Source organism: Belonocnema kinseyi, chromosome 3 (assembly GCF_010883055.1).
Source record: "Belonocnema kinseyi isolate 2016_QV_RU_SX_M_011 chromosome 3, B_treatae_v1, whole genome shotgun sequence".
NCBI classification, from domain to species: domain Eukaryota; kingdom Metazoa; phylum Arthropoda; class Insecta; order Hymenoptera; family Cynipidae; genus Belonocnema; species Belonocnema kinseyi.
Window position 1 is genome coordinate 97,191,365 of NC_046659.1, and position 14,900 is coordinate 97,206,264.

At 31.8% G+C, this 14,900-nt stretch overlaps 2 protein-coding genes across 3 annotated transcripts in view; both read right to left on the reverse strand.

The window, feature by feature from the left end:
• Nucleotides 1–3,389: 3,389 nt before the first annotated feature.
• The window catches only part of LOC117170362, a 17,432-nt gene continuing 5,921 nt past the window's right edge, over nucleotides 3,390–14,900 (reverse strand). Inside the window, exons 1-2 of one of the 2 annotated variants that reach the window (XM_033357110.1) lie at nucleotides 5,981–6,070; nucleotides 3,390–4,389 (exon numbers count right to left, since the gene is read on the reverse strand). In XM_033357110.1, coding sequence (XP_033213001.1) covers nucleotides 3,620–4,366 — 747 coding nt within the window. In that variant the 5' untranslated portion in view covers nucleotides 4,367–4,389; nucleotides 5,981–6,070 and the 3' untranslated portion in view covers nucleotides 3,390–3,619. Of the gene's footprint in view, nucleotides 4,390–5,980; nucleotides 6,071–14,900 lie in introns of those variants that run through there. The other variant, XM_033357109.1, reaches the window with a different exon arrangement.
• The window catches only part of LOC117169942, a 32,991-nt gene continuing 24,125 nt past the window's right edge, over nucleotides 6,035–14,900 (reverse strand). The window contains exon 8 of the mRNA XM_033356452.1: nucleotides 6,035–6,210. Coding sequence (XP_033212343.1) covers nucleotides 6,035–6,210 — 176 coding nt within the window. The remainder of the gene's footprint in view (nucleotides 6,211–14,900) is intronic.

Below are 14,900 nucleotides of genomic sequence, written 5' to 3' on the forward strand. Positions count from 1 at the left end.
CTCTGTTTAATTTACACAAAATGATTGTTAGAGATTATGTTTCTAAATATCAAGTTTTTCTGGCAGTGTACTAAAAATGAGGCTTTAAATGAAAAATCTCCAAGTTAACATTATGAATGCTTGTTTTATAAGTTGCGACTACAGTCTGCACACAAAGAAATTCAGTTTAGGTTTCGCATTGTGTAAAGTATTATTATTATATAGATAAAAAAGTAGTTTCATAATTAGTAAATTACAAAACCAGATTTTTATTTAGAATACATTTTAATGCAGAATTTGTAAAAAAAATTACTTATCCATACGAAAAAAATGGATATTTGTCACAAAATCTATGTACCATAAAAATGTATCGGAACTTCGGGAGAATGAAGGGAAAAAAGAAGATAATATTCCCCAAAAAAGGGGCTACAGGGGATTTTAAGAATAGCAGAGGGAAAAAGGGGCAAATAAAAAACTGAATGTATTCCGTGTATCTTATCTTATTTATAAATAAAAAACTTTGATTCTTGATTCGGGTTTATTTACTCGAAGCTTCTAAAACCGCCCTATGGGTAGTAGAACTAATATTTTCTCCTATTTTTATATACTTACTAGCAAAAGTATACCTTGCATTGCCGGGACAGTGGCTGCAATCCTAGCATATCTTTTCAAAGTAAAAAAAAATTCAACGAAATACAAAAATTTCATGTAAATTGAACTTGAATAAACTTGTTTTACTTATGTGATAATTCTTTCGACCTAACAAATTTTGAGGGAATTTTTCTTTTACTCGTATATGTTCAAAATATCAATAAAAAATCAGTCAAATTTTCCTAATTTTTCTTATTTTTTAACGAAAAATATCAAAAATATAATATTGCACGTTTCATTTTGTAGCTCAATTATACTTGCTTCAATTTGAACCAACCCGGAAGAAAATCAGACTAAAAGAAGAGCTTCCAGCATGTGTGTCAGCGATTCCCAAACTTTTTATGCACTTTCTGGGGAGCGGCAGGGGCCCCACCCTCAAATTTTTTCACAATACTGGAACCCAAGTGAGACACTGGACGCTAGTCGTTCGTGCTCGGTTGCTTGCTTCGCTGACCTTTTCGTTGTTAGGGAATTAGAGCCGGCTGAGAAAAATGAAAAGTTGGTTAAATATTAATCAATAGAATTTTAATAAGTTCCGTTAGATTTGTTAGATTATCAAATAAACATTTAAAAAAAGATAGAAGAAGATCGGATAATAACTTCAAGAGTTATCACCCTTTTGTTGCATTCACAAGATTTGTAAATATTTCATTTATTAGTTCGGATATTAACCGATTTTCAAAAACTTTGTTTTCATTTTCTTTAAATTATATCACGAAATTCATTCAGCCAATTAAAATTTAATTGAGCTAAGTCTTTATAATTTCAGTTATTGTAAGTTCATAACAATGAAAGGGTCATTCGCGGTAGGTACACGAAAGTCGAGGAAAGTAGCCTTCTGGTCGCAGTGGGGAGCCTTCCTCGGAGCCTGCCTAGCTGCCCGGCCTGGGGTGGCATCCCCCTGCCGGCGGCAGCCTCATCGGCCGGCGGCACTAGTTTGGGAATCGCTCTTCTAGATCAGCGATTCCCAAACTTTTTATGCACTTTCTGGGGAGCGGCAGGGGACCCACCCTCAAATTTTTTCACAATATTGGAACCCAAGTGAGACACTGGACGCTAGTCGTTCGTGCTCGGTTGCTTGCTTCGCTGACCCTTTCGTTGTTAGAGAATTAGAGCCGGTTGAGAAAAATGAAAAGTTGGTTAAATATTAATCAATAGAATTTTAATAAGTTCCGTTAGATTTGTTAGTTTATCAAATAAACGTTAAAAAAGGTAGAAGAAGATCGGATAATAACTTCAAGAGTTATCGCACCACAAGATTTGTAAATATTTCATTTATTAGTTCGGATATTAACCGATTTTCAAAAACTTTGTTTTCATTTTCTTTAAATTATATCACGAAATTCATTCAGCCAATCAAAATTTAATTGAGCTAAGTCTTTATAATTTCAGTTATTGCAAGTTCATAACAATGAAAGGGTCATTCGCGGTAGGTACACGAAAGTCGAGGAAAGTAGCCTTTTGCTCGCAGCGGGGAGCCTGCATCGGAGCCTGCCTAGCTGCCCGGCTCGGGGTGGCATCCCTCTGCCGGCGGCAGCATCATCGGCCGGCGGCACTAGTTTGAGAATCGCTGGTCTAGATAACCAAATTTCCCTCATTTTTCTTATTTTTTAGCGATTGATATAAACAAAAGAAAAATGTTACATAGTAAATTTTATTTTCTATTAATTCGGCATATGCTAAAATCTTGAGATCAGTAATTAAATATCACTGATATCAAAAACAGAAAACTATAACATAGCAAATTTTATTTCTGATCTTAATTCAACATTCCAATAGCTTCAATTTGAGCCATCTCCGAAGAAAATCGGATTAAAAAAAAGCTTTGAGCATATGAATCTTCCCATCCCTTAATTTCCCAATCCCGGGCATGAGATTATAAGGGTTTCCCACGAAACCCTAAAAAGGTAAATAAGTGCACCTTCGAAGTATCTCAAAAAATTCGAAGGACCTACTTATGGCACCACGAAAAATTTGGTACACAATGGTGTGGACCCCTATTTAGAACACACACACACACAAGCAATATAAATTCTGAATTCAAAAGAGTTCAAATATGGTTGATTTGGCATCGTTTTGAGTTTCAAATAATGTTTTATCCCTAATTCAAAGTAGGTGAATTGGTTAAATTTTGAAAAATTTGACTGAGTTTATTTCGAAACAATTTTCAAGGTAACAACTAACGTTTGTTTTTACTGTGTAAATTCAACCATATTTCAAGTTTTTCAATTCAGTTTAATAGTCACATACGCAGTTTAATACCCTAATCTTTTTAGACTTTAAGATCTCAAGATTGTGATCTTGTGGCTGACGCGATACAGACAGTGCTGTAATTTCATGAAAAACCTTTTATTATATTTGAACGGCATATTAGTGTGAGTCTTGTCATATTTATGTACAAGAAAACTTGAAATTTAATCTCAAATTCGGTCCTTTTATTTAACAATCTAAATTATTACAAAAAATAAAATGATCTCTTCCTTCATTTTCACAAAATCGATTCTAGTTTGAAATAATCGATTTAAACTCCTTATTTATAAACAGTTAGAGAACTATTCTTGCAATCACTATATTGGATTTTATTTGATTACCAATTTCTTATTTACACTGTCTGTAAAGAACTTATTGCAGAGTACCAAAAAAACTTCTAACTTGATTCTTTTTAATAATTAAGAGCTGTGTCAATATACAAACACGCTAGGGAAATAAAAAGATGAATGAAAATGCATATATTTATTACAGTTTTGTGGAATAACACGTACAATAAGAGCAATGCAACCACGGTTGCAACAAACTGGTATCCAGCAAGAAGAAGAACACTCAAAACGTCTTGAATCAACAATCAACAATTTCACAATGAATGCTTATACAATATATAGTAATCATAAAATAAGTATTTATATGTTACAGATCAATCTATCTTATCGTTACAATTTGATTGAATTCCCTCAAGAACATTGCAATCAAGAAAGTCATCCGCAATATTTTCTTAATTAGGGTACTCCTCCCATTGCAAAAATTGTAACCAAGGTATTTCGAAGTTAACATCACTTTCGGTTTTAATTTTTGTTAAAATCGCAAAAGCTCTCTTCAGCAAATTGGGAAGATTCTCAAAATATTCTGCGGTTACACTATCGTACCAACGATTTGTCCCTAAAAGATTTGTAGCATCTATTGTTAAATTGGTTTCATCTTCTTTGGACTCTATCCAATTTTTCAGCATAGCTATTTCGAGTTTAAAATTATCTAGATAACTATCTTCCAAAGTTTGGAAAACACTAGGATCACAGATGGATAATAATCGTTTAAGGCAATATTTGAAACTGTCTTCAACTTTATTTTCACCTGAAATTCTCTTTCTCAATTGTTTTAAATGCTGTCCTATTTTCAGTGAAAAATGTCGTTCAGTAAGGGGATGTTCATCCTCCGACCCACGCACCATGGATATTACTCGTACCTCGGAGGATAAGTGGTTCAATTCATCTTGGCTCTTTCTTTCAAAATCCAATTCTGAAAGAGCCTCATCTTTTTGCTGAGAAGAAAACATGTGGCTAAACCCCAGAGAGCTTTGAAAAGAATTTGGCGAAGATTGGAATGTAACTTTTTCGTCCCCTCCACCAGTTTGCATCATAGTGGGCACCTGGCAGAAGATAGCTACAGAATTGGTACATGATGACTTCAAAGCAGATGTTTTCATCAGACCGGCCCTAGACCTTTTCTTCAGAGCAGACATCATTACCAGCTGACGTTCTATGGACCCTTAAAAATGAAGATAATATTCGTTATATTTTTAAAGATTTTAATTTGAACCGTTCGCTCTCCTTTAAATTTGAGACATTCAAAATTATAATTTCGCATTCATAAATTCCTATTTGTAAGGATCCAAATACCTATTGTTCTAAAAATGTTAAAAGAACTTCGTTTTCGACAGCCCTTCGCATCTATACCAGACTAGACTTCATTAGAGGATTATGAGAGATTCTAATGGGTTACAAAGGTTTTAACGGATAATAATAAATATTTCAGTAGGCTTAATCCCTTGCGAAATACAAAAAACTGTATAAATTTAATGTTTAAAATTTTTTTAAATTAAAAAAGTTCTTTCGAGCTGTTTCTTAGCTCTATCAAACTATGAAAAGGAAGACCCTGAGAGAAGTTGGCACTATCCAGAGCACCTCTTGTCAATTGTGAGGGGCATCCCCATAAACGAAAATATTGACATACAAAATTGTTGCATAATTTTTTTTTGTAGGTACAAAAAAAGTACTTTCGAGCTATTAACTAGATATATTTAATTGTGAAATAGTCTGCAGAAAGATATGATTACTTTATATATATAAGAAAAAATAAAAATTAATTTTCACCCACTTCTAAATCGAACTCGTCTATAATTTTTTACAGAGACCTGAGTTAAGGTCTAAACTCTGAACAATTAGTTGAGGCCCATAAAAGGAATTTCCAAAATTTTGATTTTATACCGCGGCACTTTCCAATTAGAAATTTCGACTGATATCGTGATGGCCCTTTTAGCTGCGTTTCAAATTTTTCTTTTCTTTGCAAACACGCAAACTATTAGTATTTGGTCTACCCTCAATGAATTTGGTTAAACCTAGTAGCCCTTTCCAGTTTCCCTAGCCTAGATTCTCAGAAAATATTTGTTTTACTCTCACGGAATTTCAAATTTGCAGCGTTCAAGATTCTAAATTTAATTTCAAATAATTCTAAATTTAAAATTACAACTATACTTGAGTTACTCGGAAGAAAATTGCTCAGTTTCAAAAAGCTTTCCAACTGGGGACTCTTTAAAAATCAATACATATAAGCTCGGGAATAAGGGAGCCTTCACTGATATTAGGTTTGGGAGAAAAGAATAAATAAATTACCATCTTTTTTCGATACTCATTAATTATATATTTTTTCATTTGTTTCTTACGTCAGTTAATTAATGAACGCTCCATAAAAGAGTTTAGCATAATTAAGCCTGTTCGTCAACTCTTTGAATGATAAAACTGTTTCCCTGAATCAATACAAAACGTTTCGTTAGTATTTATGCTACCAAATTTTATCATTGCCCCAAAAAAATTTGTTTAGATGAACAATAAAATTTCGTTGCCCAAATAATAACAAATTCTCTTGCTGCGGTTAATCTATTTATTACGTACTATTAACCCTATATATCCCTTTGGAGTAAGTCGTTCGGTATCAATCTTGCGAGGGGCATTACGAAATCTGGAAACCTTAAAACTATGAATGCGGCAATCTGAATTGAATTCTTATAAAGGATTCTAAGACGTCGTTGAGATTGCCGGGTGTTCCGAGATTTTCGATGCTGCTCGCGATTAGAACTCACGTGGGATTCTAAAGACTCGGCTAGACTCGTTGGCTTTCGGATTCAGTCAGCTGTTCATCCCACGCATAGGATCGTATATTGGAATGCACATAGCCAAAGATTTCCAAGATTTCTCACGAATGCTAGATTGCTGCGAGATTTCCAACCCTCCAAGAATTCTCTTAAAATTTCCTGCGCAGTAATCCAAGATTTGTCAATGAGTGTCCCCCGCACAGCCTTGTTGTACTCTACTATAAGGTTTCAACAGAAATTAATAGGATAGTGGGCAGAATTTATAAGTGAATTGATAGATCAATTGACCAATCGCCTGATCATTGTTCAATTATTGTTCAGATAACGCACATGTATCAAAACACCATTCTGAACTTGATAATTGGACAATTTCTCTATAGCAATCACCTCAGCTGGAAAGTTTCATCACGTGCTCATGCATCTTACTACGTGCAGAAACAAAACAAAATATACACAAACTAACGAATTTACTCCCAACCATTTACTTTACCCAAATATATACTTGCTTTGTTAAACAGACTTTTCCATTATCTCGACATGGCCAAACTATCTCAACGAATTTCATTTTCTTTTATAAATCAGTGTTTCCTGTACACTACACTTCTGAAGAACACATTCATGTGGATAAAAGATTGCAATCAAGTTTTAGAAAAATTGATAAAATGACCGAATTTTTGTAAAATTTGACAGAATTTTTCGGATGTCTGAATACAAATTTGGTACAAAAATAACAAAATTCGACATTTTGTGTACAAAATCTTTTGAGTACCCGAAATTTTCGAACTTTTCAGAAAGAAAAATAATTCGTCTCGGCTCAGAACTGACATCTTGACGTGTTCGAATGCCGAATTTTTCGACACCGACTGAAAAGCTGTCATGAAATAAAGAAAAATGGAACCGTCTCAGCGGGCGAGTCATTAGTTCAACTTTCCGAAACGAGCCAAAAGTTTACACTAGGTCAATTTTATTGACTCGGCAAATAAGGGGAATAATAAATAAATCGATTCTTGAGATTGACACATTATTGAAATAACATCTACCTGAAAAACGGTAAAAAAATTGAAAAAATGTAACCGAATTAAATTTCAGTACATTTAGAAAAAGAGGCGGATATTTATTTGCTAGAAAAAATAATTTTTAGCTGATTTTGTCATTTAAAATATTATCTGCAATTCTACTCGTTGCAGGATGTTAAAAATAATTTGTTTATTTAACAAATTCTAAAAAAATTAATTTATAAACTGAATTTTATGTAAAGTATAAGCCCTGAACGAGCTGGAAATTAGTCTTGCGGAAAATTCCGTAACAGTAGACATTTAGTTTTTTGATCAAAATTCATTGAGTATAATAATTGAAGAGTTACATTACAGAAATATCGATAACCAACGTTTTTGCCGAAAATGGTCTTTTTACATAAAAAAAATCGAATGGGATTATAGTCGGTTCAATAATTCGACTTATTTACATCACTGCGCGAAACCTGCGCGAAACCTGCGCGAAATTAACTTTTTGTTTGGGGCATAATATTGAAATTTGAAATTTTGTGAGGTTTAAATTTAATTTTGATTAAAAGTTAAGATAAATGTCCCAGTAATTTTGACGGTCTCAGCAATCATGAAACTTTGTTATAATTTGAATATATTGTTAAAAAATAAGTTAAAAGTAACATTTGATGATAAAAGCCATAAATTTATAGCATTTTATAGCAGCAAATGGAAATTGAATTCATTCAAATTAAATGAAAAGCAAGAGATTTGTTTATCACGTTTACTGGTACTAAGGTCACGATTACTGGAAAGTTTACCTTGAACAATTAAAATAAATCGATGTAAAATTTTACCATTTTCTAGTTGAAAAAATGGGGGTTTTCTACATTAATTTTCTTTCGTTCAAAATTTTTTAGGCACCTGTAGTCTTGAAGTCTAATGTTCTAAATTTAAACTATAATAAAATCTACGCTGAAGACGAACTAGAGGAGAACCAACTAGGCTGGTATGGTACTATTTTCGACTGGCCTTAAAGGCAGTAAAACATTGGTTAAATGTTGCAAATTTGTAACAACGAATTAAAAATTTGTAAAATTTTGTTTAGAAAAATGGTAAAAAGATATTTAGTTCTACACCAGTTCGACCCTGACACTGAGATAACCAAGTTTACAATGTTTCATAACTGCGTTTTAATTTTTTATATTTATACTGCGCTTCGGTTTTGGGATAAAAACGTATCATTGAGAAATACGAAATTCTAGAGAAAAAATATGAATCTGTAACATGTTTTTATTAAAGTTTCACATATTATTTTATCGTTTCATACAATTTTTTTTTCATTAGTTGAATGTTTATAGTCGCATCAACTGCCAGGGTGATTAGCGACTGTACTGTAGGGTTAATTATAAACGGTAGGAAATCTCAGATATCTATGGGGTAGAATAACAAGGGACAGAAGCGAAGCTTTGAGAAAGCATGTCCAGCCTCGCTTCCTGCTTTGAGAATCGAACCCACGCCAGCGTGGCTGCCAAGGCTTCAATGTTGGAACATAGGACAATCACTATACCATCTGAGCCACGATGAATCCCTCAGTTTCATATAATTGTATTATATATTTTGTCTAAAATTTAGGTTTTCTATACGAAACATTGAAATCGTAGACTTTATCCAGCTAAGATTTGGATTTAGATTTCTGGAATCAAGATCCTACAAGTCTTGTCTAGATTTTATAGTATTTATAAAATCCATAATATATGCTTTCTAGATATTTTTTTTTTTAGATGGTAAAAATGTAAAAAATTTCCAGACCTATTTTATCTTTAGAGTCATAAAGACTACTCGACATAGCACACTTCCCGAAAAAGCTTGTATTTTTGGGGACTTGGTCCAAGCGACCGAAAGAAAAAACCAGGTCAATCCTAGGTTTCAAACTATGCTCAAAGCCGGATTAATACACAGGTTCATGTCCGCATAATTTTTTTTTTTTTAAAGATAAATGCATTTTTACGTAAATTTTATGAAGAATGTAGTATTTAAAAAATATTATTAATAAAAATCATCCAGTGAAAAATTGATATTTTTATAAAATTACATTAAAATCATGTTAAAAAGTGACAAATGATTTATTTTATTTTTCAATTTTTGTTTCATAATTTATAAGAAATAAATTTTTAAATGACCCAGAACATTAAACAATATTTGTCATAGCAAATTTATCGAAAATTCGAGTTAAGGTACCAGTAGACCCTACCTTTCTACCTACCTACCTGTGTACCCTAGAGTTGAAACAAAATGTTTCAACCCTAGGGATGCAAACACCGTGTTTCAATCCGCTCTACAGGTATCGAAACTCGAAGTTTCAATAGAGGCGCTATGAAAAATAATATGCATTACTAGGCATGTAACACAACGATCGCAACCCGTGTGAATACAGCCCTCGCTTCGCTCAGGCAGCAAACTTCACACGTTGCAATCGCTGTGTTTCATCCCATTGTCATGCAACATACTATTAGACATTAAAACCAGCGAGCGAATTCAATGACAAGTGGTCGCTAGCATATAGCTCGGTCTTATATTATTTGTGAATCTTTTTCTTTTTTTTTTGCTAGACAGCTTTGCTAAATTGCTAGAGGCTAGAGACAATATTATGTACGACTTCTTCTCAAAAGTGAAAGAAATTGTCAAGAATATAAGTCAGAGTTAACTTGCGACCACGAATTAAGAAGACCAACTGATAATTTATAAGTTTTTGTACACATTTTTAACCTTAAATCCAGGACAATCAAATGATTTTGCGATCAATTAACAACACAACTTGAACAAGAGATAAACCATATAATTAATAAGAAGGAAAGTTCCAGCTGAGAACTAAGTATCTACATTAAAATTTTGCAATAGATAAGACAACTCTGTATTGATCATCTGTACAATTATGAACAATAAATATCTTTAAATTGCAAACCACAAAATAAGCTTTAAATTCATAGGCTCGTTGTATTCTAAGCCTGAAATATTATATGCAATATTACAAGTAATTATAAATAATTTAATTATTTATTGCTTTTCGCAAATTGAGGACAAAAATAAAAAATAAAATCATTTCTTACTTTTTACCAAAATTTTATGACATTTTAATGAAATTTTATAAAATTATGAATATTTCCCTGGATTATTTAATTGATACTATTTTTGTTATAAATAGTTTAAAGTCTAAACCTACGGCGGAAAGTGTGCAGTCTGGGCTCAAAACCTGATATCTGCGGTTCCATGTTTGGGTTTGTTCAATGGGCCAGAAGGTACATAATAAATTAACTTGTGGTTATTTTCTGTTCTTCAAAAAAGATCACGACATGAATATATGTTACAATAAAGAATGCCCAAAATAATTAAACACAAGGCTTTTAAAATTAATTCTATTTGGTACAAAGCAGACTTTCCGTTTTTTTAGGAGAAGTAATATGGTAAAAAATTCTGTGTTACCTACCTAAAATACTCAGCATAAAATACGAATTGAATAAGTATTGAATATTAGCAGTTTAAAAAAATATATTTATAATTTCAATATTTAAAGAAACATTTAAATAAATTATGAAATAGGTTTACCACGTTTTTTATCTTTTAACAAAAGCGAGTTCCTTTTTTTTCTTGTGCAAGACTGTAGTTGCGTGTGTATGCATTTTAATTTGAGTATATTAAACGATAAGGTAAATACTGGAACATTTTCTTTCCTGTACTGACAACTTGGAATTATGCATTTCAAAACTTGAAAATGTTAGGCACTTTAAATCATGTTTCAAACAATTTTAAATCGCTTTACAACGTTGCTTTTGATTTGAATAAGGTGAAGACATTATATAGTAAAAATTTAAGTTATACTCGAGGTTAAAATAAAATGGATAAAAAAATATATATGCATGAAGTTTTTTAATAAAAAGAGCTCTTGCAGTAATGTACTTGAAATGTATACTACAAGGAAAAAAGTTCAAACTTTTTTTATTCTCAATATTAAGGTGTTTTCTCTGTTTTACACTTTTAAGTGATGGATTACTTTTCTAAATATAAAATTTGGATAACACTTAAAACCTTTTATTTTTTTAATTTCCATATTTTTGTTTCAAAGGACAAAAATGTAATTCCAACAAGCTGGCGATAAAGTTGAGAAAATTAAGATACACAATTAAGCGCAAAAGTTGACGTAATCATAAAATTAATTTAGTATTTACCAACACCTAAAACATTTCAAAGTAGTACAAATATAGCAAACATTACGTAAATTGTATGATAAGATATAACTATACAAGTGCACATAGGTATATATAAGAGCATGTGCATACTGCACAGTGCACACGTTTCATGAAAAGGCATAGACATTTCGTGAAGCGCTAGCCGATTGTGTAATAATCGATGGTTACACTGTCTCTTTCTAACTATTCTATAGTGATATCATAAAGAGACCAACTTGCCACCGTTTACATAGATAATGTAATCAAATTCTATGAATATAATTTAAAATAATCGTTACTTATAATACTGTAAGTTTTGAGAGTTTTTGGAATAGCAATGTTGAATGAAATTAAGTGAGCATTTTTATAAGGCATGAGGGATTAGGGATTTTGTGAAATATAACTTTCTATAACAATATAAAACTTAAACTTAACAAAAAAATTTCTCAACATAATTGTGACATAGTTGCGACAAAATTTCACAGAGCAACAATTTTTTACTTCTTTCAAAATTCGTGTGCACTGAGAAACGTATTTGCTTGAATCAAACCAATTTTATACTTCATAGAAGGTTAAACTAACATTTAATTGATTCAAACATAACTTATTTGTTCAAAATAGAACATTGTTTGAATCAGAGAAATTCTGTCTTTGATGTAGAGTGAAAGAATAAGTATTTGAATAGAACAAATATTCTTCTCGGAGTGTAAGCCATATATGCTCATCATAGCAATATCATAGTAATTTTTTCCAAATTCCATTTTGTGGTTTATGTTAGATTACTTAATACTAAAAAAAGCGTCGGATAAAAACTTTGCAAACTATAAAGTTGAGAAAGTAGTTGTGAATCCGACGTCGGATAATTTTTATCGCGGGAGGCGGATTCGTCACAACCACATTCACAACAATTTATATGCAGTTTTTTACTGTTTGCAGCGTTTTTATAAAACTTCTGATAAAAAATATACCTGGGATTTATTGTGAGGATATAAAATACAATAAAGATATGTTTATTACTTTATTGGCAAGAATTTTTCGGTGAGGGAAAATTTGTTATCGGTTGTCACTGACAAGTCAAAATTATAAGGTTAGGTCGATGGAAAATGATATAAAATGTGTTTCAAAAGTTAAAATAGAAGGCATTCTAAAATTCTTTGGCAAATTACTTTATCTTGCTCTAGCTTACGTTTTTATTGTTCATTTATTTGCGCCGAAGTGATATTTATATTTTAGTATACATTGTTGTTGTGTACATTGTTGTTGTGTACTCACAAATTGAGTGAATAAAGTAAGATAATAGGGTAAAAATAAAACAAAATTTCTTAATTTTGTAGTCATTAAGGTCATGTCATACTTACCCGATTTTTACCTTCATTTTTTTAACAACTCACGTCCAGGCTCGAGATGAAATAAGATATCGAGTTGAAACTTTGAGAAATTAAATAAAGGGAACTAAAGAACGTATCTATGGTTCTACATTTTTGAAAGAAATATTTGGATACCTCTAAAGATACAAGGAGAAAAAGATATCGCACAATGATATCGCAAAACCTCTATATTGCAAGAAAGCGCAATATGATAACGTACAATCAGGTCCCGGAGCTTTGTACGATATTATAATGCACTAATATCACAGACAAAAATGAAGTTAAATTTTGTTGCTGTCGTCTGCTACGGCGTCCTTAGCAGCAATGGGAAAAAGGCAGAGTATGAGTCAGTTCGAGCTATAAATCGAGACTCTAGATTTAAAACAATCACAGAGATAATTAAAAATTTGCTGCAGGTAAGACCTGCAACTGTTAATGATTAAACATATTTCGGCGAAACTTTCACTGAGGTTAGGAAAATAATTCTGAACTCGTCGACTGCGTCGCCCTGAAGTGAGCAAATTTCAGTAAAACATGTAGAATCAACGATATAAAACACAACAAAATATGTACTTACTGATATATTTCCTCTGAAATGAATCAAATTATTGTAAAAGAATTAGAACTTACTTAATACAATTTAGCAAAAGCGCAAAATGTAACTGATGAATGGGAATCCCCATTTCTTACGTTATAGATTGCACAATTATGCGGTATATAATACAAAAACTTGCAATGTACGATATGACGATTTTGCGCAATTATAATGCGATAATTACGATATGTATTGTAATTTTTGCGATATAGTTTTCTCAGTGTACAGATGCTGTATTTCTTGTTTGCACGATAATATATTAGACATAAATTAAAATACGTATTAGCAATGGAAACTGCGTGCATCTTGAACTAGTCTTCAGACTATTAAGCATATACATTAAAACAACAGTTTATTATAAAATATATTTATTATTATGTGGCGTAAAATATGCCTCGAGCATGTGTGTACACTGCTGTTTATTTAATGTCATTTTATTGGGACTTTCGATAATAAGACAAAAGTTTTTGCTCTGGGTTAGGATTTACGGCACTAAAATATGGATTTATACTGAGTTTCATTGCAACGCAATACAACTAATAGTTTTGATAGTTTATCTGTTTTTGGATAAGAAGTGATCTGCCTATATGGAATTATAAAAGTATAATATAACATATACTACATGCCATATCGGTCTGGCACGTAGAAAAAGTATATGGTATGTATTAAAATCAATCTGCCTTCTTTTATAAAAAAATAACACATTTTTTGTCACTAAAAATATTTGTTTAAATTAAATATCACTTTTTAAACATGAATAAATCCAAATTTTTTATTTAAATACTACGAAAATATGGACTGGACAGGAATCTCTTACTTATTTCAAGCGAATATAATTTTTACTACAGTAGGTAAATAAAACATATATCTATGTACATGTTTTCTGAGATAAAAGTAATCAGAGATCAAGATAGTTGAAAAACTCGTGTATCTTCCATACAACAGTAAATATATTATGATTGTTATTATTAGTATTATTATTATTAATATCGTTAAACCATTAATTATATAAGAAAAGTGCGAAAAAGGGATTTTTACGAGGATGTATAAAGAAAGGGGTATATATTTTTAGATTAAAATAGAATTCCCGTGTTTATTTAAATAACAAATTCATTCTGCAATACTGCTGCGTGACTGGTCGCTGATTAAACTTTCTACAGAATGCAACCCAGGCGAAGAAATTTACGAAGTTATTATGTAAACTCTCCACTCGGGCCAATTAGTATACAAGGTGTCCTGCCCAGGCATACCTCCCCGAGTAAAAATGCTTCGACTTGAGTTCAATTTGTTTATGTCATGAGTTCGTCTCCAAGACATTGATGTCTGTCTGCGTCTCAAAACTCAGTCGGGGCATAGGCCTTCGTCTTACGTTTCTGGTCACGACAGGTAAAACGGCGTTTACTTGTCTCAAGTCAAGCCTTGTCTTGGCTAAGGCGACGTTTACTTGACTCAAGACGAGCCTGGCCTTGGCTGAGATTATCAACCTTTTTTGGTTCATAAATGAGATTAAAATTGATGAATGAAAAATTTGTAATTATTAAATTAGTTATTTTTAATTTAAAAATTCAGAATCGGTGGGTCTGTACGAGTATAACCCTTAAAAAGTTTTCTTCAAAAAATAAAAATTGTAACTTTCTAGAAGGATCTCCTAAGCCGTTAGAAATACGTAAAAACGAATAACATTTTTGGTATCACCATCAAACAAGTATAATATAAATGAAAATCCGTAAATAAGTT